A 26,587-nucleotide genomic window follows, 5' to 3' on the forward strand; every position below is an offset into this window, starting at 1 on the left:
ACCATTCAACAAGAAGCCATTACTTACTTCAAAAGATACCATGCTAGACTTCTTTTACATCCTAACCTCCTTATATCTAACTTATACGCATACCCAATTCCAAGAAATCCCCCAAGACATTTAAAAATAAAATGGTACAAAGACTTTCTAAACTAAAACTAAAAAAAAAAAAAAAATAAAAAATAATAATAATAAAAAAATAAATACAAAATAAAATAAATCAACTGGTAGTGTCACCACTTAATACTGAGTGGTTTCTTCCTTTAAATGTTCATGTATTATACTATTAGCATATATTCTTATTATATCCTAGGGCACAGATTGTAAATACCTTGTAAAAAAAAAAAAACACTCACAATCATTATTTAGGTATGTCAAAAGATATTTTCAATGAAATTAGGATCACTAGAGCTGGATAAAATAATTAATAACTAACAACAATTATTAAAGATAATTTTAAATATTAAATATCATTGGTTATAAAAATATATTTTAATATTTTAATGAAGTTAAATACACATCAAATAAAACTATTTATGATATGATTTATTTTGAGTGTATTATAAAATTAAAAAAAAAATCAAATGTAATATTCTGTTTTGGAGTGTATTGTCTTATTATTTATTAATACACCCAATGAAATAAATATCCTTTTAGATGCTTTATTTTTCTTTGTTTGTCTATTTTATGGAAAATACATTACTTCCTTGATAACCAATTCAATAATTTTATTATTTTTGCATGTTCATTAGATGAAAAAAGCGATACAATTTTGTATTTATTGAGTTTTTATTTAACACAGAATTAATTTTAGCGTGGCATACTGAAAATATAAACGAGGATCAAAATATGTATATTTTATCAGCTCAAATGAAAATATAGTCGTAAAAATTATTACTTGGCATGCATACATTTGTTGTTTAACATCATTAATATCCCACAGAAAATCATCATCATTATATTTTATAGGCATTCCATTATATCCAGTGGCTACGATTTTTTTTTTGTCTAAAGTAACAGTACACGCACCAACTCGAGTTAAAGGATTTTTACAACTTAAGCCATAAAAAAATGCTATAACCGTGAAAAGATTGTCCCAGTTTAGATAATTTTTCGCTTCCTACTTAATTATAAAAATTGATAATATTAGATACTTAAACTTAAATTCCTACTCATTTAACGATATTGTCTCTGTTTCAATATTAGTACTATTGGCTGTATTACTGGGAACCTGTAGATTTACTAATTGAACCAATTTGAGTTTCAGGTTCATCAACATTAGTTTTAAGTTTTATATTACAATTAGCATTTTTTGTATCTATAATTCTTTTTTGAAATTTTTAATATACACTAAGACAATATTTTGAAATAATTGAGAATGTTTATACCATTTAAGGGGTGTCTTGAGGAGATAAAAATTTCAGTTTTTTAAATAAAACGTCTTTTTCTACTTAAAATAATTTACTCAAGAACTTTTGTATATTAAAACAAAAAAAAAAAAATAGCGATTATTTTAGAGTAGATAAAGATTATGTAAAACCTAAGGATAATAGTCCACAGTAGGAATATGCTTATGCACATTACTTCAAATATATTAAGTGATTCTACAATGTATAATATTTTAAAATACAATCAGTTTTAATTATTACTAATTAGTAATTACCTATAAGTATTATTGATCGTATAAGTCAGGGGTCGGCAACCTTTTTAACTACACAGGCCATTTTTTTTTCAATTGTTCATCAAGGGCCACATTAAAAAAAAATTACATATTATAATATAATACTTATAACTGTATTGCTATTATGAAACGGTTAGATTAGATTTTATTTATAAAGGAAAACGAATTATATAATATTGAAAATTATATGAAAAATGTTATTGAACAAAAGTAAAACACAAAAATTAACCACCTTTGTGCGGGCCATCAAAAATTGCTTTGCGGACCGCATGCGGCCCGCGGGCCGTGGGTTGCCGACCCCTGGTATAAGTGATACAAGTAATACATCAATTACTAAGCTAATGTTCAACACATGTATACATATAAACATATATACCGCAACATTATATATTATTGTAAATATAATTAATTCCATAAATAAATAAATAAATAAATAAATAAAGATCACATCATAATATTGTGACTAAATTGAAAACATGTTTTTTATTTACTATATCTACGTATAGTGATATAGACGTCTGAGCTTATAAAAATATACGGAAGATCATGTTGATAATTCGTGCACTGACAGAGGATGTTTTAAATAAGTAAAAGTATAAAAAAATGCATTTTGTATGCACCTAAAAACGGGTAAAATTTCTATAATTTATTAAATTGTTCTAATTTAACTGCTTTGACTACCAATATAATATATTAACTAGGTAGTTTTATATTAATGAAATTAAATATTATATTTATTGGTCAATTATTACAATGTATAAAATAAAAATGATATTCAAGAAACAGTTTCTTCTCAATTTCTTAAGTAGTATCTAAAGGATGGTGGTTACTTAGTTTAAGTATATTAGATTCACATACGAGATATCTTAAGTTAATTTCATCATTACAGAATATATTTTACATATATTTTTTTAAATCTAAGAACACTAAGAGCAAAAACATTAGACACATGTTTGTATTTATGAAAAAAATAGATAGATATAAAAAAAGAATTGATATAATAGGAAAGATAGGTTTAAATGATTTTTAATTGATTTAAAAGTTATATTATACAAGCCCTATTAAATAATCTATTGGCATTTTATAATTTGTTAAAACTTTTTAAATAATAAATAGTAACAAAATAACTAGAAAAATATTAAATTTTATAATCCATATAAAAATAATTTAATATAAAAAGCGACTTGGTTGGCGTCCTTGTGTACTTGGGCGTGGCATCTTTCTATTTATTGCATACAAACCACAAACGGAAAGGAAAATAGTTAACAGAAGCCTAAGGTGTGACCTGTTCGTCAGCGATGAAACCTTATTGAATATAGAGTATAGGTATTTATAACCAATATTATTATAGACCATTTTCTAAAGTTAATTTAATAAGTCGGAAACTATTCAATAATTTTTTTATTTAGTTTGTATAATTTAAAAAAAAAATATTCTTTAAATAAATTTACAATAATCTATAGAATTCTGATTAAAAAAATAAAAACCTTGTTTGGTTTCATGTAATACTCTTAAAATGGTACAATAAACCTTAAAAATTTGAAAATATCGTTTTTAGATATATTTATGAATTCCAATGTTCAGTTTGGTGAATCACTCTGTATATTTAACTAAAATGTTAAATTATTCGTAAAGAAAATTGTAAATGTTAACAACTGTGTTAGATTTCAAATTTGAATACATGTTACATGTAATATAGACACAGATGATATTGATAGTTTATACAACTTAAAGCTTCTGAGCGTTCCCTAAACTTTTTCACTGACGTTTTTATTAGATATAGGAGAAATAATTGTAAACTCATTACAAGAATAAATAAAATAAAAAATTGTTATTTGCACGTGCACTTTTATTTTTAGTTTCTAATAGTTTCGTCGAAATTAAGACAATTTCATCGATGATTAAAATATTTCATACTATAATAATACGTTACACTGAATAAGTCATAAAGTATAAAATATTTTAATTGTTTACATCTTTACTTGTGAAATCAAAAGCTTTGAATTTTTTTGAAAACTTATGAAAATTATTATTATGTGTTGATTAGATTTTGGAACACAAGGCACTTTCATTTTTGTGGTATACAGCAGAGTTATTACTTTGTTAACAGCGTTTCTTTGTTTAAAAAAATTACACAATTTATTTAATTGAAATGTATATGAAGAACAAGAACATAATAAAAATAAATCGCAAGTAAAACTAAAAAGCCATACAGGTCGAATATTGTGACGACACTGGCTAATGAACAATGACTGCGTGCTTTATTTGACCGTCAATTGTCATCTTAATTGAAAAAAAACATTTAATTTCAACGAACTACGGCTCATAAAAAATACATGTATTTACATTTTACGGTGCTATTCAGACCAGTGCGTACGCAATTAAGTAATAAGAATTTTTTTAAAACTATAGAAGTTTATTTTACAGTATAAAATTAATTTTAAATACTATAAATGTCATTGTAATTGTAATATTTATTACTTCAATAAAATAAAAAGACGAGTTCAAAAACTCCTCGAAACGCTGCTTTAGAAATGTAGTACCTATATTAATTGTTCAAATTTAATAAATATGTAGAAACATAATTGTTTAAAAATGTCACTAATAAAAAGTAAACTAATTAATCATCATCCAAAATAGCAATATTCATTACATAGGTATTGCATAGACCATACATAAAAGTTATACATTAAACAATTAATCTCAACCATTCGAAAATAATATAAATGTTTCATAACTTTTACATTACTTTAAAAAGACTTCAGAAATAGAAAAATATGGTTTATCTGTCCATTCTATTCTGTCTGTTCTGTTATATTCTGTCTATAACGTCTGCCAGGCCGTTTCATATACATGGTTAGTTAAATAACTACATATTATATATATATATTATTCATACTGTTATATTATTTTTTACACAATTACTTTTCTTTCTTTTAAGTTACTTAGTTACGTTATATTAAAATAAATTTCTTTATAATATCTTAAATAATACAGTTTTCATATTATCTCTCATATATCAATCATAAACACCCAAAAAATATACCGCAAAACTTGCAACTATAACAATCTCATATATAATAATCACATAATAATCTCTTTAGTTAAAACCTCTTAACTCTCATCCATCTTATTAGGTAGTGATTTGTACTATTTCGTGTTACTGATTATACCCATGTTTGCATTAATTTAAGACATGTCTTTATCAAATTTATGATACATAGAAATCACACATAAACGCATATAATATATATAATATACATTTAAATTCAGTGTAAATACATTTAAGACATCAAGATAAGTTTAATATTATATAATACAATGCTATTGAAGTAACAAAAGTAGTAAGGTAGTATTATCGTTCATAAAATTCACTCAGATGTGTTTAAACAAAATATATTATACGCCAATGGAGCATATGTATATTATAAGAAATATACTCGTATAATTATATCCATACATAATATATTATATTACTCGTATATATACAATATACATCCCATTCATGTTTAATGTTCATTTACACATGACAACGGACAGTACAATAGACAGTTGTAGGAGATAAGAAATAGGAATATTATTCGTACACACATCTTGATTTCATACATTTGCTCTCTTTGTACTTTTTATTTTATTTTTTTATTTCTTATTCCTATTACAAAATATGTTAGATTACACACTTTTATTTAATTGAGTTGGTTCATTGACGTGATACAATATAAATAAATCCATAATTTGTCATTATATTTTTCTGAGAATAAGTATTTTTGTACTTAAAAATGGTGTAATACCAGCTTTCTTTACTATTGTATAATATCATGTACATAATAAATACTATTCATGTGCCGGTGTCCCAAAAGACGACGGTTTTTGACTCAATATCTTATAACGACAACGCAGTTGTTAGGTTAATAACAAGTTTATTAAAATTGTTCATATTAAAATTTTTAATCTGTATTTTATTTAAAAGTTCATTTCTTGTTAAGTGAAAAATGTATAGGTAGTCTTAAATAAATAGTTAAAATATCATATCACACATTTTAGTGAATACTGAAAGATTTGATTGTACTGGTCGTTTTTTGAGCGACAAATAATTATTTTAATTATAGTTTTCCGGTCATTTGTAATGTGTTGTGTTTTGACAAATTTATTGCATTCTTATCATACTACATTAACGTGATAACAATTAGAGAATAAATTATATGATTGTAGATCAAATATTGACTAACTAATCATGTATAAATATATAGATTTAACAAAATAATAATAAAATAAGTATAACATTAATTTGTAAATATTTTATAATATTTTAATGATACCCTAATTGGAATTTATTAAATACGAGAGTTAATCATAATATTATTATTTTTTGAATAAATTATATTCTTTGTATTTTGGGTTGATCAATATTGTTGTGGTTATTTAAGTCTTACAAGAAATGAGAGCCTTTTTTCAATATACTTTAAAACTCTTTAGCATTACAGATGTGTTTCATGATAAATAACATTATACTGAAATATACACATATACATTAATTCATATAGTCCTTACATTTCTTAACATTAGAAATTCCATTTCATTCGTTCTAGTTACGTGCATTTTTTTTTTTTTTTTGGCCGGAAAATTAGGAAAACCATTGTTGAACAAATGTAAAATGTAAAATGTAATATTAATAATAACAATTTATTTTCAAAGTTGTGTTTATTCGAGAAGTTCCTTTTATACAGAAAGCTGTGTCATTATTTACAAACATGACGCAGTATATACCACCTTCGTGTATTGTTACGAAATTATATTGTTATAATAGCGTTGATAATTATTAGGAACCGAGGGTGAATCAAATGACAAATGAGCCAAGATTTTAGTGAGTTGGGAATGGGCTTAAATACGTCGAGAGATTTTGTAGTAAATAAACCTGTACAAGGTGATTTGAATAATTGTAAGACTTAATATATTATTATTATGTAAATGCGTACTCATAGTATTCAAAGTTTTACATTTATTTATTATTATTATTTATTCTGGCTAATAGAAACGATCTGAATAGTTACATTTAAAACCGTAAACATCGAATCAATAATTTGTTTTGATTTTTACTGCTATTATAACGTATTGCTTACCAAACCATACTAATTATTATTACCTATTATTCCTAAGTATTTGAACACTTTTCATAATCATAATTAGATTTATTTACAATAGAAGTGTAGTAAAATCTAATATTGCAAATTTGCAATTTCCGAATCTTCGCAGACGCCAGATGAAATATGTTATATATTATTCTCCTGCAGGATTGTAATAAATCACTAGTAGACGCTTTTTTCGTTTATAGGTAAATGAAAAATCATAGAAAACGTCAGAAACTTATACGCTTACAATATTATATAGACGTAAGCACATTTTCATGTCGAATAACAAAAAATGTTCACCAAAAGTCTTATATACGTATACTACAATAAATATTGGTAGGTATACGTGCGCGTAATATTATTTCGAATATCATGCTTACAAGTATTATGTTGTACAATGTACATTGTATATGATATATATGTATAAAATATACCAATATATATATTTATTAAATAATATTACGTCACTTAATATATTTCACTTGTTATTTATTGATGTTCAATGGAAATGTGCAAACTGTGGGTCGATTCGACTGTGGAGAATTCGTTACGTTACGATGATATTTGAATAATACCAAAAACGAATTGCGTGCGCCCGTGTGCGTATGTGCGTACGTGTATACATAAATATGTATTTTTGTCGGGTAAACAAATATCATTGTTGATCGTTGTGGCGAATTGGTATGTGTACGTGAAGCACGTAGGTAGATAGAGCCATATAGGTATTTTACCGATCGACGAGCTTGTGTAAGGTGGATTGGTAGAGGCGGTAGAAGGGTAAAAGTATAAAAAAAGTAAATCACACACGTATCGACAGTAATCCGCTATGGGTGAAGATTTAGTGGAACTTTTGTGAGGAAGAAGTAACATTTTTAAAAATTAAGTTGACATTTAAATGGACGAATATATTTTCATAATCTTAGCTAACATGTCTTATATACTTTTGTTATTTTTATCTAAAATATTACTTATTTACAAAAGATACAATAAATGAATAATATCAGTTAAATTTCGTATCAAACATAACATTTTTGTAAAAGTGAACCATAAAAAACAACTTTTTATTAAATATTTTTGATCAGGAAAAAAGACATTTGTGGAATGAGACGGGTTGCGGAAAAAGTTGACTGCAAAAATTGTCCACTTAGGACTTCAACTTATAAAATAAATAATCATTTAAATACTACAATTATGTTATCCGTCAATTTTTTGATAGTCCCTACTAAGTTTCATCACATGTCCTGGTGGGAAAATAATGATTTACAATACTATTACTATTATTATTAGATTTATATATTTTTATTCGTCCATGCTAAATATGTATTTAAAATTTCAACCTACCTCTGCATATGCCGGCCGGACTGTAGTAGTCATCGTACTGGCATACCAGACCTTTCCTTTGGTCACACACGGCAATGCCGTCGCACGGGTCTCCATCCTGTCGGGCGCATACGGGGCAGCAACCGCATCCGTCGCGGGTGTGTGGCACGCCCGGTTCGCAAACCGGGTCCCTGTTGGCGCACTGGCACGGGTAGGCGCAGTGGGACCGAGCCTGTGTATGGGTGAAAAAAAAAAGAAAGATTATAAGCAAAAACTAAAAAAAAATAACAACAATCAAAAACATTGTTTGATAGAACATTAATTTATTGATTGTCTACAATGTTTAATATATATACAGTTAATCGGTTTAGTAATAGGTACGATATAATATATAATATACCTACGTGAATACGTAATAAATTCAATGACTGGGAGTGGGTGCACCTAAACGCTTAACGATTTGGTTATACAAGGTGTACTTGAAATGACTAACAATCATGTAATAACTGTAATAACTGAATAATTTAGTTGTTCTTCTGAATATTAAATTTTTAAAAATGTATAGTTATTAATTATTATATTATGAAGGTGAGACATTTTTTTTTCTTAACATAAATTAGAAAAAAATTATTAGGGTAGGTATATACAATGTACATATAATAATATAATTGCATAGTAAATTGTATTTGAAGTTACACTGTGTAATACTCGTATATCCAAAATATATTTATATTTATAAACACATGGTAATTTACCAAGCATGCTTACCCTATTTTTCTAATTTGGAAGTGGATTAATTAAAATTTTGATTTTGTAAATGTTTAAATATACTTAAAGATCATATTTTTAAATTATTGAGATTTTTTTTACTACTTAAAGAATGTTTTATGTCGTAAAGACTTTCAAAAAATTATTCGCTAAATAGTTTACAATAAAAAAGGAGTTTCTCTTTTGAATAACGGAAGTTTGTATTCCTACAAATTAGTCTGTAAGTAGCATAAAAAAATCTTAAGAATTTGAAAATATGGCGTTAAACGATTTCAAAAATAAGATATTTAATAACTAATAATTGAAAAAAAAGTGGCCGAGTATGCTTAGTGAATCACCCTGTATAAATGAACAATGATGACGGGCAAATCTACCTACTAAGCTCAGTGTGGGAGGGAGGTGATAGCGGTGCGTGTTGTCAGCCGCCGGATATTTCTCGGACTTTGCAGGGTCACTATATTTAATACGGACATACATAATGTACATATATATTATAGATACCTCGTGGCTTGGGCAATAAAACAAACGAAATCCACCCTCTCGAACAGTTCAACTTGCGTACGGAAATTTATCTGTTCGGCCCGTTTTGTGCGAGGACGATTGTCCAGAGTATTATCCCGCAGACTTTTGCAGTTTAATTTCCGTCCCGATCGTCATAATATTATTATCACACAACGAATTTAAATAATATAATCGATGTTCCCGTTGTATGCTTACTTACGTGCAATAATTTTAAGTTTTTCAACTTAAACGTGTCAGATAATAATATTTTTAGGAGGCTTCGATGAGGGTTTTATTTTTTGTTTGAAGTTAATTTATTTATTTTTGTTTGGAGGAGGGGGGGGGGCTCAGTTAGTATGTCTCGTCATTAATTGCGCTTGCGGGCCCTGCGCTTACCACGCCAAAAGTCGGCGTGCGCGTTTCTTAGACACATCGCTTTGGCAACTACCGTAAATAGGTCGTCAAGAATCGTTTCGGAGCGGCGGCGAGCCAATTTGGCTCATGATTGTCGACGCACCGTTCCCAGTTGCTATCAATAAGTTTTAATTCTTAATGTCTCATACCATCTCACACTGGCTTATTATACATAATATATTATAATATAATAGTCAAAATATGATCGATGGGCTCAGTCAGTGACAACTGACAAGACGCGCACACCTATATATTCACATTAGTGATTTTGTAATTTCGCCAAAACTGATATTATACTGATACGATCGTGTTTGTAATATTCTGGCATGTGTATTACGCATGCGTATTTACATTGCAAATTACAATATTTGAATATTTCAGCACAATATCATTTTATCCGAAAAAATTAGGTTGACATTTTTTTTTTTTTTTAATAATAATTATTGTTTATTTGATTATTTATGTGAGGTAAATAGTTTATATTTAACATTATATCACTGTTACTATTTTCATATCAAAATATTAACGTTTTGATTTATTATATGTGATTTTAAGTTATTTAATTCACAATTTCATAGTTATGGGAAATAATACTTTTATTGTTCTAGTTGAAAATATGTTAATTTTAATTTTATGTTAATGTATGTGTTAAATAAATGGAAAAAAATTCTGAAATACAGTAAATACATTGCATAATATACTGAATATAATTTATTCATAAATACTATTGTAATAAATAATATATTTTATAGAATATTTAACGTTTGTTTGCAACCATATTTTATATAGTAGGTAAATACGAGTGTGATAAAACATAAGTCAAACATGATAAAAAAAATGTATATATTTGTTTCGTTCTTCGTTTGGAGGATACTGTACGTCTGTACATTTGTTGATCGTACAGAAACATATGAAAATTGTACGTTTTTTATGACGCAAAGTACCTAATACAATATGTGAGAATGTTATTGGATTAAGATACATGAAGAGATTTACACGGTGCTTTATGTCAGACGAAACATGTTCTATTGAGAATTTCCTATCGGTACTTTTAAGTATAGCGATTTATCTCGATGCACGGTTTAATGCTAATCTCATTTTATCGTCATATATTATTACTCGTTAAACTCAAAAAGCTTTTAAACTTGGAAAATATAAGTAATAATAATAATAATATTGTAATTAGATAGTAGGTACCTTTTTAATCTCGCACGCCCATTTTTTTTTTTACCATTCGGTGTGAACCGATTATCACGATTCACTTTTTTATTTTTTTATTATTTTTTTTTTTTTATCAAGTAATTTGAGCTTAGTATCACTTTTAATCCCATTACAAACATACACTGCAGTATAACATAGGCTATACGAAAAATGTATTTTATATTTTCTATTAAAACTTTGTTTCGTTACGAATTTCAAATAGATACTAATAATAATGATTTTTTAACAACCATGTAAATATACTGCAATATACAATTTCTATCTACTAAGTATTAAGGCAAATATTGTCATTTGGGTATTAAGTGTAAATAATTTTAAATAAAGATTCATTTTTTTGAAATTTCATGGGTTATTAGGTTTTTAAACATAGGTACACTCTATGAAGTTATATAGGTACCAATTATGTTAGTCTACTTACCCGTTCGTAGTTTTAAATACTTGGCTATTATTGTCGATTTAGTCAATGAGGAGATAGATAGTTATTATTCTTAACATTATTATCATAAATATTATTGAAATATAATATAAATATTATGGTTTTACAATAAGGCTTATTTAAAGTATAGCAAGATCAAAGACCAACAATCGGTATCTGGAGGAATTTTTAATATATTTGCTTGTATGATATTATAAACTATAATTAATGCTTATGTTTTGTTATTTTATAAAACTAGATAAAATTTATTTATTTATTTTTAATTCACTTTTAAGTTATAAAAGAATCGTTATAAAATAATGTATTTATCGATATTAAAAGTAATATGGTAAATATTTAGGTTTCTATACATAAGTACAAAATGGGTTACAAAATTATTCTAAAATTGTGTATAGAATTTTAGTTTATTGTTTAAAATATTTTAGAAATCTGGATTTTATAACAAATAACTAATTATAGGTTTTATAATTTTTAGTTTGATAAATTGTGTAATGGAGTTTCTTATTTTTTTTCTATTTGTGTTAATGATTTATATGATTTCTTTATTTAAAGGAGATGTTCTATTCCTAAGAAGCACAAAATTAAGTAAAATATAGTACATCTGTTCAATGGGATACATGTTAATATTTACATTAATTAATCACGTTAATGAACTAATAATAATAAAAAATATAATATTTTCGTGATAATCTTTGATATGAGCAGTCATCCATTAATGATAGTCACGGTAATAATATAAAATAACCTTAAAATGATTATTTTTTTTTTATTTCATTAATTCCGACATAACATTATAATAATGCACTGCTATTATGGACCGAAATAACAAAAACGCCTTGTGTGCTCAAAAATTAGTGCCTATATCCTGATTTTTTTTTTTATTATTTTAAATTACGTTGTTTGTAATGTAATGCTAATATGCCAATTATAATAGTAAAAAAAAAAAAATCGCCTTCCCGTCAACAATATTATAGAATGTGGATAATTAATAAAAACTTAAATGAAACTTTTTAATCTGCAGGAACAAATTATATTATACATTTATACGAGTCTATTGTACCTATTATGATATACCTACATAATTAGCCTTTTTTTTTTTTTTGAAAAGACGTGATTTAATATTAAATATTAGTGACTTGTGGATCACTGTTAAAATATTAAGTTTTGACATTGTATGTTCAATGTTTATACTATACTTATGATATAATATGAATAGAATATAACAATTACAATTTATTATAAAATGAAAAATCTTAAAGTTTTGTGTAAGAGTTTTTAAAATATTAATAATATTGTTATATTTTGTTTGTTATTAAACATACAAAATACATTTTTCTACTTAATCATAAACACTGTTGTATAATATCCTATTGATAGGACAGACAATACTTAAGATTTTTATTTAATACAAATAATCGATACAATGCGTATTATGTATGATTTTGTTTAATACAATCATATTCTATATAATATTAAGACTTTTATAATATCTGAGTAAATTTGTAATTTTTAATAAAAATAATTTTTTAAATTAATAATTTTGTCATTTGTTTAAAGAAATTAAGCTTTATTGCAAAAAGAAGAAAATAATTGAGTCTATTTATATAATTTAATTTTCTTTATCTCAAGCTAGTTATTTTATTTTATTATACCAAGGGTAACGCACTACAATAGAGAAACCATCCGAACTAAACTTCTACAGTTGAATTATTTATATTTTTTTTATTCATCACAAACTACTTTATATGATATAGAATGCTCGTATTAGATTTAAACCTATTATCAATATGTAATATTATACATACTTATAGTATTAAAAATATAACCTGAGAAATTAATAATAAATAAATTATACTAATTTTTATTATGAATTTCATTTGAAAATCATGTAAACACATTTTTAGTTTCGAGATTTTACTTCGTAACCATTGAAACAATTTAATTGAAAAAAAAATGCGTACATTGTACAAGTTAGTTTATAAATTAAATAATGTTTAATATTGATGTACTTCAATAAGTCGCTTTTCTTTTGTCAAAGATGAATCGTCTGTATTTAGTAAATATATATATATAAATAAATGATTTAAATCATACTTTTTGTTTGAAATATTTTAAATGGAAACTTAATGTAATATAAACATACAATAAACTTTTAAAATTCATCGTATTTAAAAGTTTTGAATACAATTCAATGATGTATTTCGGTTGAAATTTCATTAATTTATGTCACCAAAAACAAGTTAAAGTATTAACGAAGAATATTTAAAAAAAAAAAAAAAATAAAAATAAGAAATAAAATTGAATCATATAATAAATATAAATCTGAGCGATCTTGTAAGTATACATTTAAAGTATAAAAAATATAGTTTTTTATAAACACTCTAAAAATAAATATCTTAATTCACATGTTAAGAATAGAATACATTATAACTCACTATTTAATTATTATTCTTTAATCAAAATATACCATCTGTATTTAATATATTTTTTTTAATCCAGGTGATCGCTAATATTCTTATGATTGAATCAGATTTAAAATTTGTATAATAAGTTCTGAATATGTATGTACATTGTACATGTAGAACAGATGATTTATTTCATGAAACGAATATTACTACATGTTTGAATATATTATGATTATTTTTAAAATTTTCCTAGTAGTTATAATAATATAAATAGCTTTATATCATAAGCCGTATACAACTCTCTCTTAACCCTTGAGTATTAGATAAATCCACAATCCATTGTTTTAAAACAATATAAAGTGTACTTATAAAATGAAATAATTTTAGTTTTTTAAAATTTATTAATTTTTTTATCTTAATTTAATACAGATAGTACATTACACTTATGATTAATTAACATTTGTATTGTAGGCGTATATAAAAAATTATGGGGAATAGCAATGAATTTTTAGAATAAATATTATAAATCACATTTTATGTTATTCTTTACGAATCGTAAATTTGTTAATTTATATAAATAGTTAAATTTTGTCAAACCACTATTTTGTAAAATAATTGTTATACTTTTATACTGAAGTTTAAAAATTTGTATAAAGATTGTAAGTTATTTATATATTTCTATCGTATTCTCTTCACGAAAAGACATTTGATTAAATAGAAAATTAAAACGTGTCAGTCGACCCATGACGGCAGTCTGTAAAAATAAAATAGGAATTCGGTGTATTTAACAATAAATAAAAAAAACCAACATTCGTTCCGCGATTGTTATAGTCTACCATAAAATACGTTAATACATAGAATAGGAACCGAAAAGTAATGGCATATTGATTTTTACAACGAAGTCAATCGTTTTATAACACATGGCCTATTAAAATTTAGATTCTGTTTTACAAATACTTTTGTTTCCAGACGCGACGAGAACAAAAAATAATAATAAACTAATCAGAATCAGACGTATATTTATATAATATATATATATATATATATATATATCTCGCACAATCATGGTAGGAATGTTCGATGCAAGGCGTTTTTGGAATTCGTTTGAAATGGAAATAAGCAAAAATTAATTTTTCTCTAGAAAACGTTTACCGGTCGGTGTCAAAAGTATTCGTGCAAGCGTATCCGGCTGAATATTTGGAATTCCATCAAGTACGCACAGTTTGGCGGCGAAAAATAAAATAAAATTGGAAGATGGGAAGAAAGAAATAAAGGAAAACAACGATATGCGATGGAAAAGGGGACGGGGACACATTTCTAAGGTGTCCTCGGGTGTGCAATTTCGCGGACGCATCCGCATATGAGGTAGTTCTTTGAAATACGTGTGACGGAATATTACGAATGAACATCACATTATTGTTGTTTAATCGGTGTGCGTACATATTTTATTATTATGGTACGGTGGCACCAAGACGAAAAATGTCTGTGCATAGTGTCAAGAGGTGTGACGCGGTCTTGTCTTTCGTGACATGTTTAATTTACACATAACAAATAGTTGGCGATGTCGGGTATTATTAATAATGCGGTTAACCGATAACAAACGCTAGTTTAATGATAATATTAATGCTTATGAATAATTGCAGTGTTGTACACATCGAAACTACTAAACGGATTTATTCCGCTACTACACAATGTAGTACACATCAATGTTTATGCAGTATTTATCACTCGTCCCCTGAAATATAACATAGTTATGAAAGATGTACTTAAATATTGATGCCAGATGTACGCTCCAATTGCAGGTTCTCAGGAAGTTGATGGTGATTTTCTTAATTTTTGAAACTTCGTGTTTAAAATTGCATTTAAGGAGGGCGTGGTGGTCAAAAATTTAAAACACTTATTCGCAGGTCAAAGTAAACTTTACAAAATGTTATATAGCATAACTACTATTTTATAGATTGATATTTTTCGTTATATGTATTATATAATATTGGTGACGAATCAGTTTACTGATGGATCAAATAATTGTATTTTCTTTTTTTTTTTTATATTAAAGAAATACTTTTAGTCATTGAAAATACAAAGTTGAATAAAATTCACTTTAAGAGTAAGTTTTTGAAGATAAACATTTATCATATTTTTAATGATATACATAATGGAGTCAATTAGAATAACTGCGGTATTACCATTTATATTGTTTTAAATTTTTTTATCAAAACGCGAAAAAATATTAGATATACCTACTTTTGTTTGTAGTTTCAAATAATTTTTTTTAAATTGTATAAATTAGTTATATATATATATATTATATATATATATATATCAAATGTTATTCTAAATCATTTTGTGAAGATTATATTTAGATGGTAATAACTTATTTATAATAATAAACATAACTCAAATATTATAATGTATACCAAAATTATCATTTTACATTATTTACTCAAACAAGATATATATTTTTTTTTTAAATATATTTTTTTTTATCTCTTGTTAATGCGCGTATTCGTATAATATTACGTATAATATAGTTAATTTCATTTTTATTTTTTAAAAAACCGATGTTATTATTAATAACGCATCGTGTTCAAATTTATCTATAGTTTGGTTATTGAATTCTTCGACCGTTGGTTAGAGTAAGATTGTGTACCGTAAAAAATATTATTTCAGTAACATGGTGACTTTATTCGTAAATAATAATGTATATATATTTATATCAGTATTAATATAGTTACAAGATCAAAATTGCTCGTGTATATTCGACTCTTCGACATAAATGTACAAAACTCGTCTGACACATTTTCCTTATTGATCAAGATTAAATGAAATAAGTCCCAGGCACCCGGTGGGAAATCACTTGAGTTTCCGGCGTATACGCGAAGGCAAGTGTAATTGGTTCAGGAATAATATTAACATCATCCTTTTAAATAACCTGGTCGTTTTGTAGTCGTTTTCTTAAGTAAAAAATATATACGTTCTCTCCATATATGGGATCTCCCCATATCATACTCTATAAACGGATAGTAGCTCTCTGCCGAATTTTTACGAGTATAAAAGAAACTCGCACTGTATTATTATTACTATTACTGACAAGTTACAACAAGCGGTTTCCGGTTATGACGTTTTTCCGGATATATTACAATATTAGTATACATTTCGTATAGTGCACACAACTCTCGTATTCCTCCACTATAGCTGATCCTTTTGCGCATATGTTTTCTAGCTAAATCGTACATTACGCGCTTACAGCGTATGAGAGTAGCCTGACGGTTGTGGGTGGACGGAGGCCGTCAATTTTACGTCCTATGCACGTACTATATACACGCAAACTAACGTAATAGATAAGAGAAAACGTCAGCCCTCGGGACAGGTTTAAAAACTAAAAGTAAATATGAAAAAAAAGAACCCCAAATACTCGTGAATGTATTATATAGTAATTGACTACACTGCCTACCCTATATGTGTATATATACAATGGTATATTATCTGGTTAGAAAGGGAAGTAGAATTTGTCTCTGTATCTCTCTAATTCTCTCTTTTCCTCTGTATCTATATCTCTATCACACCCCTCGCTCGTCTATATATTCATCATATATATTATTATGTTATTCCACTGCCAACACCGCCACTAAGCCGTCCAGAATACGATACCCTAGAGTATGTTTAAACTAATAATATGCACATATCATCTTTTTGAATGATCTATACGCACATATATTATAGGTATGCTTGTACGTGAAATGTAATAACTAATAATATACAGATAAAATAAACACGGATGGTTGTCATTATCGCATTACGGAGCGTGTCAATAGGTATTTGATACAACTTCAATTTATTGCGCTGAAATATATGTAGTTTGTCATAATAAAAAGAAACGTATGCAGAACGAACTGTTAAATATATTTATTTCAGTTTTTTTTTAATGGTCGATTACTTTTGATTTTTGATTTTTAGTATTTTTAAAGACTATTATTTTTAATACATGGATCATGTTAATAATTAATAAATTAATCTATTAAATTAATAAATTATATTTAAATAAACGAATTTTAAATACTAAGCTATAGGTATATATTGCATTTATTTTTTATTTTATATGTTATCGATATTAAGACCTATTGGATTGGCATATGATAGTATATTTTTTTTTTTAATTTAAAAGTATTATTGAAATCTATAATGTATGTTAATGTAATTATTTTTATAACATGATAACAATAATACATCCAACGTGCTATATGATAGGTTGATTAAGCAATGCTTGAGTTAATCCCTAGGTCAGCATCTTTTTAGGGTTTCTGGGGATGGTGTGGGAATTAAGAGGTTTGGATAGTGAATTTCAATGATTTCGAGTTTATAGCTGAAGGAAATTTAATGACATTTTATAGTTGATTTGCTAGAACCATTTGCATTTCGAGGTTTATATGAAGATTATTATTTATTTAATAATATGGATAGGATAAAATTTGACTAAGACAAATGAACTGAAACATCTGGGGCGCTCTGAGATTTAAATTTCATACGTTTATGATTCTAAGAGCATTAGTATAAAAAATAAAATAATTCAGGAATTAAAAATTATATGCATCATAATTTTCAAAATATTCACTGATTTAAAAATTAACAGTAAAAAGTGTAGTTTTCGATTAAACGATTATGATTAAACGGTGAATGCTGTTTCTGATTCAAATAATATTAGTAAAACAACAACAAAAAAAAAAGTAACATTCAGACAAAAATATATATTTTTCAAATTATTTTTAAATAACTTAAATACATACTCATTTTTTTGCATGATTATTAGTATAGATTTTTGATTTCGTTATAGTTGTATTCCTTGTTTTATATTACAATTAATTCTTGATTAACGTTACCATGTTTTACTATATAATAATTTATCGGTTTTTTTTTAAAGTTATTTCGATAAGTAAAAATTAAAGTAACCTTTAAATATGCGATACAATCGGAGATGTATTCTATATGCATTATTCAGTATACATATGATGCATTCATGTTTGGGTTAACGGTATTCTTCTGGTGTCGTTCGTCGTTCTATATTATAGATTATACATAATAAGGTATAAGTACATAAAACAATACAAACAATATGACTTATGAGCGAAATCAGATCGCATTTAAAATACTCACTTGAATGATGTATCACACGAAATTTCCATAATGTTACATGTGTGTAATATATCATCGGTCCGATGCCAAAAATCGCTCTTGTAACGACGTATTGTGCAACGATTAAATGCAGATTTCATTCCTTATCTTATTTGATACAGTTAGTTTTTGGTAAATCGCGTTATAAATTATAATAATATCGTACATACCACTATAGTATTATCATTATAACTATTTGTCAATTTTAATATTGTAGTGGCCATATTTTAGACAACGGTAATACTTACGAATGTATTTTGTCCACTCGGCGGTTGTCGATAATTGTTTAATGCTAATAATTTTGATAAAAATATTGGAATGATTTTCAATGTAAATCAGAACATTATTAAAGGAAATTATTTTAAAATGATAAATTCAGCCAACCATATTAGAATACGGTTTATGTTAATCGAGTTTTTAAAGTTACGACACAAGCTATGTATAAATTGATTAAAAAAACAGTTCGGTAATCTAAACGTTTTATACAAGTGTTTTAAGCATCAATTATAATGATTACTTTGAACATTCTTCAAAAGTTTTTTATTTTTTTAATTGAAAATAGAAAAAAATTACAGTCTGTATTTCATATAATAAATCTAGCAAATGTGTTGTAAAAAGAAAAATATAGAATTATTGGTGGTCCGTCGTGTGCTTGAAATTCCCCTCCGAGACGGTGTATAGGTACCGAATATACTATGTTGTATTTACATATATATATTGTTTAGGAAACTGTCCTCAAAAGTATTAAAACTGAGCTTATTCTATTCGAATTTATAGCATATCTCAAATATCGAAAATCTGAAATTAATACATTTATCAAATAGTTTCGATGCACCGCGTCTTAGAATTTTTGGTCTAACGTTTAACTCTCCACTACGATTTTTCGTAATATTGTTTACAGTTATAACTAGTCGTCAAAGACTATTTTTTATACAACTTGATTTGACAAAATTATCATGGCGGCTTAAACGTTATTCTTCAACTATTTAATAAATATATTCATGTACGTCAATCCAGTGTCTGGTGATTAGGTCCTCGATAGACGGGATTCCGACTTATTGAATAAAAATTAATTTTTGAATTTTATAATACCAAAAAAGTTATTGATTTATGACATATCGATTTTATGAAGTAAAAAATAATTTAGGTGAACACTGATTTATTTGGTCTGAATTATACTGTAGTTGTTAAGTGATATACTTGTCTAAATCAATTATTTAAATTTAATTATTAGATACGCTGAATTAAAAACTTAATACAAAATATCAAAAAACATTATATTTTTTTTACAGTTTTTAAACTTGATTGTTATATTCAAATTTAATATTTTTTTTTTTTTTTGTAGCAATACCATAAAATAAATATTTAATTTGTATATTTTTCAGTTAACATTGTTATTTTAATAATATGCTCATGTACATTATTTATGTTCCCGTGTGATATAATAATTTAACTGTAAATTTGATTTAATCTTATTGATTCAATTACTTTTGGATTCTATTATACTTCTACTAATTTTATTTATATTATAACAATAATGTTAATACTATTCATTAATGTATCTTATATATTCAAAGTATATTTGGTAATTTTTTGAACAGTTCATACTTACTAACTTAACTTATATTAATGTTTTATAGTTTATATATATAATATATATATATATATATATTACTTTTTTGACCCTTTATTTCATTTCTTTTATTTAATTACTTAAAATAAAATTAACTGATTGTTTGTTTTTTTTTTTTTGTTAAAAATTCATTTGGAATTTTTTTTTTTGTTAAAAATTCATTTGGAATTATATTTTTATACAAAAAATTCTTAGAAAATTATTCTGATTCGGAATAGAAGGAGTGTTATAGAAGGTTAGTTTATTACCTACTTCAAGGATGTAAACTCAGTGTTCATCTAGAAATTCTTTTATAATCCATTAGTTAGAATTAGAATTCTATAGAATACTAAGAAGAACTAAAAATAAGTATTAGAAGTACTAAAATTCTATAGGCATTTTTTCATAGTGTCTATAAACAAAAGTCCTCTTTTCTTTTTAATATTATATGTATTATAATATGTTCACAATATTTTGATTATCACACAAAAAAACTTATATATTTTGTTTATTTTTAAAACTTTAAATGCCTGTAAAAATATATAATATGATCAATGATCCATGATCGTTTGTCAAAAATAAATACAATATCTACGAGTATATTCTATAGATTTAAGTATTATAATAATGTATTATATTTTAAAAATGCATGAATGAGACTAATTTTTATATATAATAAAACTTATAACATAAATTTTAATTATTGAGTATTTTTTTTTTAATATTTTTATAATTTTAATATTATGTTTATAGGGGTTATGTATTATTTTGTTTCTTTTTTGTGTTTAATATAGTGACTGTTATAAGAAAACTTTTTACTACATTTTAATATATATATATATTTTTTGGCATAGTTATTTGTTACATATTTTATATTATAAATTTTTTTATTTATATATGAGTGTTTTTTGTTCATAAACTTCGCAATACTTTTTTTTTTTTTTAAATTCAACCGCCATGTAAATGTCAAAATCAAGTTTTTTTTTGAAAGTAATATATGGATTTATTATATTTGTAAATTTTTGTATTATTAAAAATAATTTTTTAACTTGGTTATAATTTTCAAATACTATTAAAGTTATTTTTAACATTTTGTTTGCAATAGGTAGTTAAATATATATGGGGCTTTAAGTTTTTCATACATAAATTTGCCCTTTTAATTATTAAATAATTTTCTAAAATATGTGTTGAATAAATAAATGTTGCACCTATTAAATATTTAATTGATATTGCTGAAATAGCAATTTTAATTTAACTTAATAAAAAATTAGGTTTACACTTTAAATTTAAATATTCATAGTAATAATAATATAGTCAATAAATAAAAAATGACTTTAAATGAAAATTATTAAAAATCTTAAAAGTGAGCTTTTTTTATAATGAATGTATTCTTACACATATTTTTAAATTATATAAAATACTAACATAAATTTTATTCTTAAAAGAAACTGTTTGGCTTTTGTTAAAAATAATTAGGTATAAAGTCTTATAATTTACTGTGACTATATCTTATAATGTATATGGTACCTATATTTAAATTCGATATTGAAAACTTTCATATTTAAATATTAATATTTATTTAAAATTGTAATTTTTAAATATGGTTGAAAAAATATATAACAGTAAAAATAAATTAACTTAACATTGACTTATACTTCTTAATAACATATAAATCATATTTGTTACAGATAGTTATATTAATGGCAGAACATTAAGTCATAATTTTTAATCTATTTTTACCTCCTAACTGCAACGAGGCTAAAGAAAATTGTAACGTTTAAATATAATAAAATGTCCAAAGTCCACGAATGTGTTAAAAAGAAAACTGTTTGTATGATATTTGAAATCTTTACAGAAAATGTATTGTTTTGTTTAGTTATTTATTAAATTTATTTAGTTGAAATGTTATGTGGGTTACTAGAAATTTATAGAAAATTACTAAAGTGAAAGATTTTTTTAAAATTATTATTATATATAACTTAAAATTATCCAAGATAAATACTACTAAATTAAAGCTGGTACTTTTATTAGATTTTTTTACATAATTTGAAACTTTTGATCTATAATTAAAAACTAGTTTTATTTCTCATAACCACTTTTTGATAATTGATAGTTAGTTTTAAATATAAATACAGCCAATTGAAATATATGATAATATTATTAAAGGTAATTTTCTCAATTTTGTTTTAGCTCTTGATTAGTATTTTGTTTACGTTATTTGATCGAAACTGTCGTTTGAAATATGTACATAATCATATTTCATATAATAATACCTTCGAAATATTAATTTATGAAGAATTTAATAAATATGAAATTAGTATCTGTTCAAAATATAATTATTTATTATTCATTTCGAATAAAATTACATTTCAGATATATTTTAATATTTCTTTATCTCAAATTTTTATTTTAGTGTTATCATTATTTTATCAATTTTAATCTAAATATGATATGAATATTTTTATGAAAATTATACAATGTTATCATTAAAATTGGAGACTTTCAAATTGTATAATTTTCGAAACTATAGTATACTTGCAGTGGTATAAAATATAGAACAATATTAAAAACGAAAACAGATAAACAGGAAAAAATATTCGTTTTTAAACCCATTAAGGAAAAATACGTTACTAATTTAGTGTAATACTCGGTGCGACTCCATCATTCACTGTTATTGTTTTAGATCTTGGTAAAGTCGTCAAGACATAATTTTCTTATGTGGTCAATAATTGTGTGCATTATACACAACTATACAAGCGAATAGACAAATCTAGCTTTCAAATTGTAAAAGAAATGTATGCACCAAAAAATATGTATGTTGTGTTCATTTATTTTTAATATTTATTTATAGTAGTAACGTTAATAGTATATCGTTTCATTAGGCTCTCACGGAGAGCTGACAAACGGTTTTTGACGGAGAGATGAATGCCCGCCGGGACCCAAAAGACGAACGCTGCAAAAAAAAAAAAATGTGTTGGTGGACACGAGTGGGGAGAATTGGTGCGTGTATGTTATAGAGAGAGAGAGAGCGAGAGAAAATAAAAAAATTTCACGGTCCAGTCACGTACGAAACATTTTGCCGTCAACGAGATTAATCACCGCTGCCGCCATGTAGACACTGCGGCAGTCATGGAATACCGAAAACCTTCCCTCTTTATTACACACACACATACACACACACACGCACGCACGCACATATAACGTCACTACGCCGTTCTGACTGTTTGTCGTATTTGTGCACGGAAAAAAGAAGATACAACTCAAAAATAAGTATGATAGTATGTAGTATTATTTCCATTTAAATTCATTAAAATTTTAGAAAAACATTAATTTTAAACATTAGTTTTTAAAGAATCATCAAGCTTACATGCTTTAACTTTTAACAAAATATTAAATTTCTAGTGTATAAGAACTTATATGGACTTGATAATCTATTACTGTCGAATCATAAAAGTAAGAATGTATTCCGTGACTCATAAAACGACTCTAAAGCTTTAAAACGACCACAGAAACCGGTCGATAATATACTAAGAATAAATTCACTGCGAAAAAATAACGCGGGGAGTTTACATATTTTGTAAATATATTATGTAATACAATATGAGGGTATTTTGTCAGCAAAAAACTCGCAAGTTTCGTTTCCTAATGACCACAATTTTAACTTTAACAGCATATATAATATTTTGATTTTCATCATTAAGAAGTAAAAAAAAAAAAAAAAACATTTTTTCCTGGAGAAAAAATGTTTCAACGTGACGTCTTATCATTAAAAACCTTTTATCCACGTTTTGAGTACTTAAGTTCTACGGTTATTTAATGGAAAAAAAATATTATGATGTTGACTACCATATTATATTATAATTTTATAAATATCCATATATAGTACATTTGCAGTAATGAGATCTTTATACTTAGCATCTTATATCTTTAATGATTTTATTGGATTTTAAATTCCAAACATTAAGCATATCTAGGTAATTATTAATAAACTTATGCACAAAAATATATTATAATTATTGTTTGGTTTAAATTATAATATGTATAAGAAAATAAACATACGCATTGGATAAATAAACATTATTAGTTTATTTTTGTACCTGCTAAAAAATGATAAATATTTGTTTCAATATTAAACTAATTTAGCTAATGTGGTTATTTTAAATAGACTTACGTATATGGATTTTAACAGCTAAATAATCGACAATATAGTATATATATTTTAAAAGTACATAATTCAATAGTATACTCGTAACTCACTCCTTGGAATACGAGTACATTATAATTGTACATATTATCTGGTAAATTGAAAAATTATTAGCTGGCTGGCTAAGCAATATATATATATATATATATATATATTTATATTTATATATTTACTTAAATTAAAATAAATTTTGGTAATCGAGTATTTTCTCTTATTTTATATTAATACACACTAGTAGATGTTTAGGTTATGCTAAACTAAGTACAATAAACACGTCACTGCAATTTAGTTTTTATGTTTTGTTTTATTTTTGAACCTAACAATAAAATAATATATTATTGTCAAAAAAATGTGCAACATCTAATTTACCACAAACACTGAAACACTAAACATGAAGTATTTTATGTATTATGCATATGTATTTTGTGCTCAAACTGTAAGTACTGATTATACGAAACATTTTACTACTTTTAAAAGGTTGTAATGATTTATGACGTTGATTTACAAATAGTAATTTCGAGTTTCACAATTTATAAATACAAAAACAAATGAAAGGTAAGATAAAAATGTTATTAAATGAACACATTATGGTTTAAAAATTGTGAAATAATGGTTGAAAAAAAAATAAAAAAACACATTACCTTTATATTATAAAAATCAGATTCATATATAGATTCTTTTAACGTGAACATACGGGGCTCAAGTATACGGATTTAAATGTATTTTAAATTGAAACTCAATACATTGATGTCATTTTAAAAATTCAAGAAAAGAATTGAGAAAATTGGACTGTATATTTTATCGTAGAAAAAAAATAAAAGTAAAAACGTTTCAGTTTGCTTGTTGTACGGTAGTACATCAAAGCTTCATTTTGTGAGTGCTTGCCAGATTTTATGAAAACCACTATATGACGTGAATACATCTATGAATAATATATATTCGAAGTGAAACCTAATACAAAATGTTGGATATTTTTATGTGAGCATAATATCATATACAATATATAAGGTTGACGTGAAAAATAAATTTACATCACCATCGCGAGGGACGTAGACAATTTTTTTTATTCATTTAGAACTAAAAGGCAAAATAACACAACTTAAATTTGTAACCATTTTACAAACTAAATATTAAAATAAGAAATCCAATGAAAATAAATCAATATATCGCTAATTTTTATGGTACTTATATTTATATTGTTTTAATGAAATTGAAAATGCATATAAGTGTTTAAAATATTTGATAATGAACCAATTAATATAATTATTCTACATGCCATTTATTTTAATGTAATTATGTCAATTCTGTATTCAGTATTTGCATTGCATGTTTTTGCATATCCAAAAATTTTATGTACGTGATTTAGTAGATAAAATCCATGTGTCATTCGTTAGAGTTAAAATTTGATAAATATAAAATTGATGAAATGAAATTTATCAATTCATTAAATGGTTTAAAAAAAAGTCAGTTATATATTTTAGGTAACATTTTTGTATGTGCCTATCTAGTATTACAGTGTCTGGCGAATACGGTAAATTAAATTGATTAGTATTTATTTTATTTTATTATAATCAATAAATAAATATTATAATATTTTGTGTATATAAATCGTACAAAATATTTTATATGCGTATCATAATTATTTCTATAGCTATTATTACCACATCCTCTTAGTATAACAATAATACGTAATATAAAATAAAATAATAAATATTATATTTTAAACT

The 26,587-nt window shown here is 25.2% G+C and overlaps 1 protein-coding gene across 2 annotated transcripts in view; it reads right to left on the reverse strand.

Moving 5' to 3' along the window:
• The window catches only part of LOC112602277 (WNT1-inducible-signaling pathway protein 2), a 270,812-nt gene that overhangs the window by 52,700 nt on the left and 191,525 nt on the right, over positions 1-26,587 (reverse strand). For both annotated transcript variants that reach the window (XM_025350266.1, XM_025350265.1), the window contains exon 3: positions 8,152-8,362. In XM_025350266.1, the coding sequence (XP_025206051.1) occupies positions 8,152-8,362 (211 nt within the window). The remainder of the gene's footprint in view (positions 1-8,151; positions 8,363-26,587) is intronic.

The sequence above is a fragment of the Melanaphis sacchari genome, unplaced genomic scaffold (genome assembly GCF_002803265.2).
Source record: "Melanaphis sacchari strain LSU unplaced genomic scaffold, SCAv2.0 Contig85_pilon_pilon, whole genome shotgun sequence".
Classification (NCBI taxonomy): Eukaryota; Metazoa; Arthropoda; class Insecta; order Hemiptera; family Aphididae; genus Melanaphis; species Melanaphis sacchari.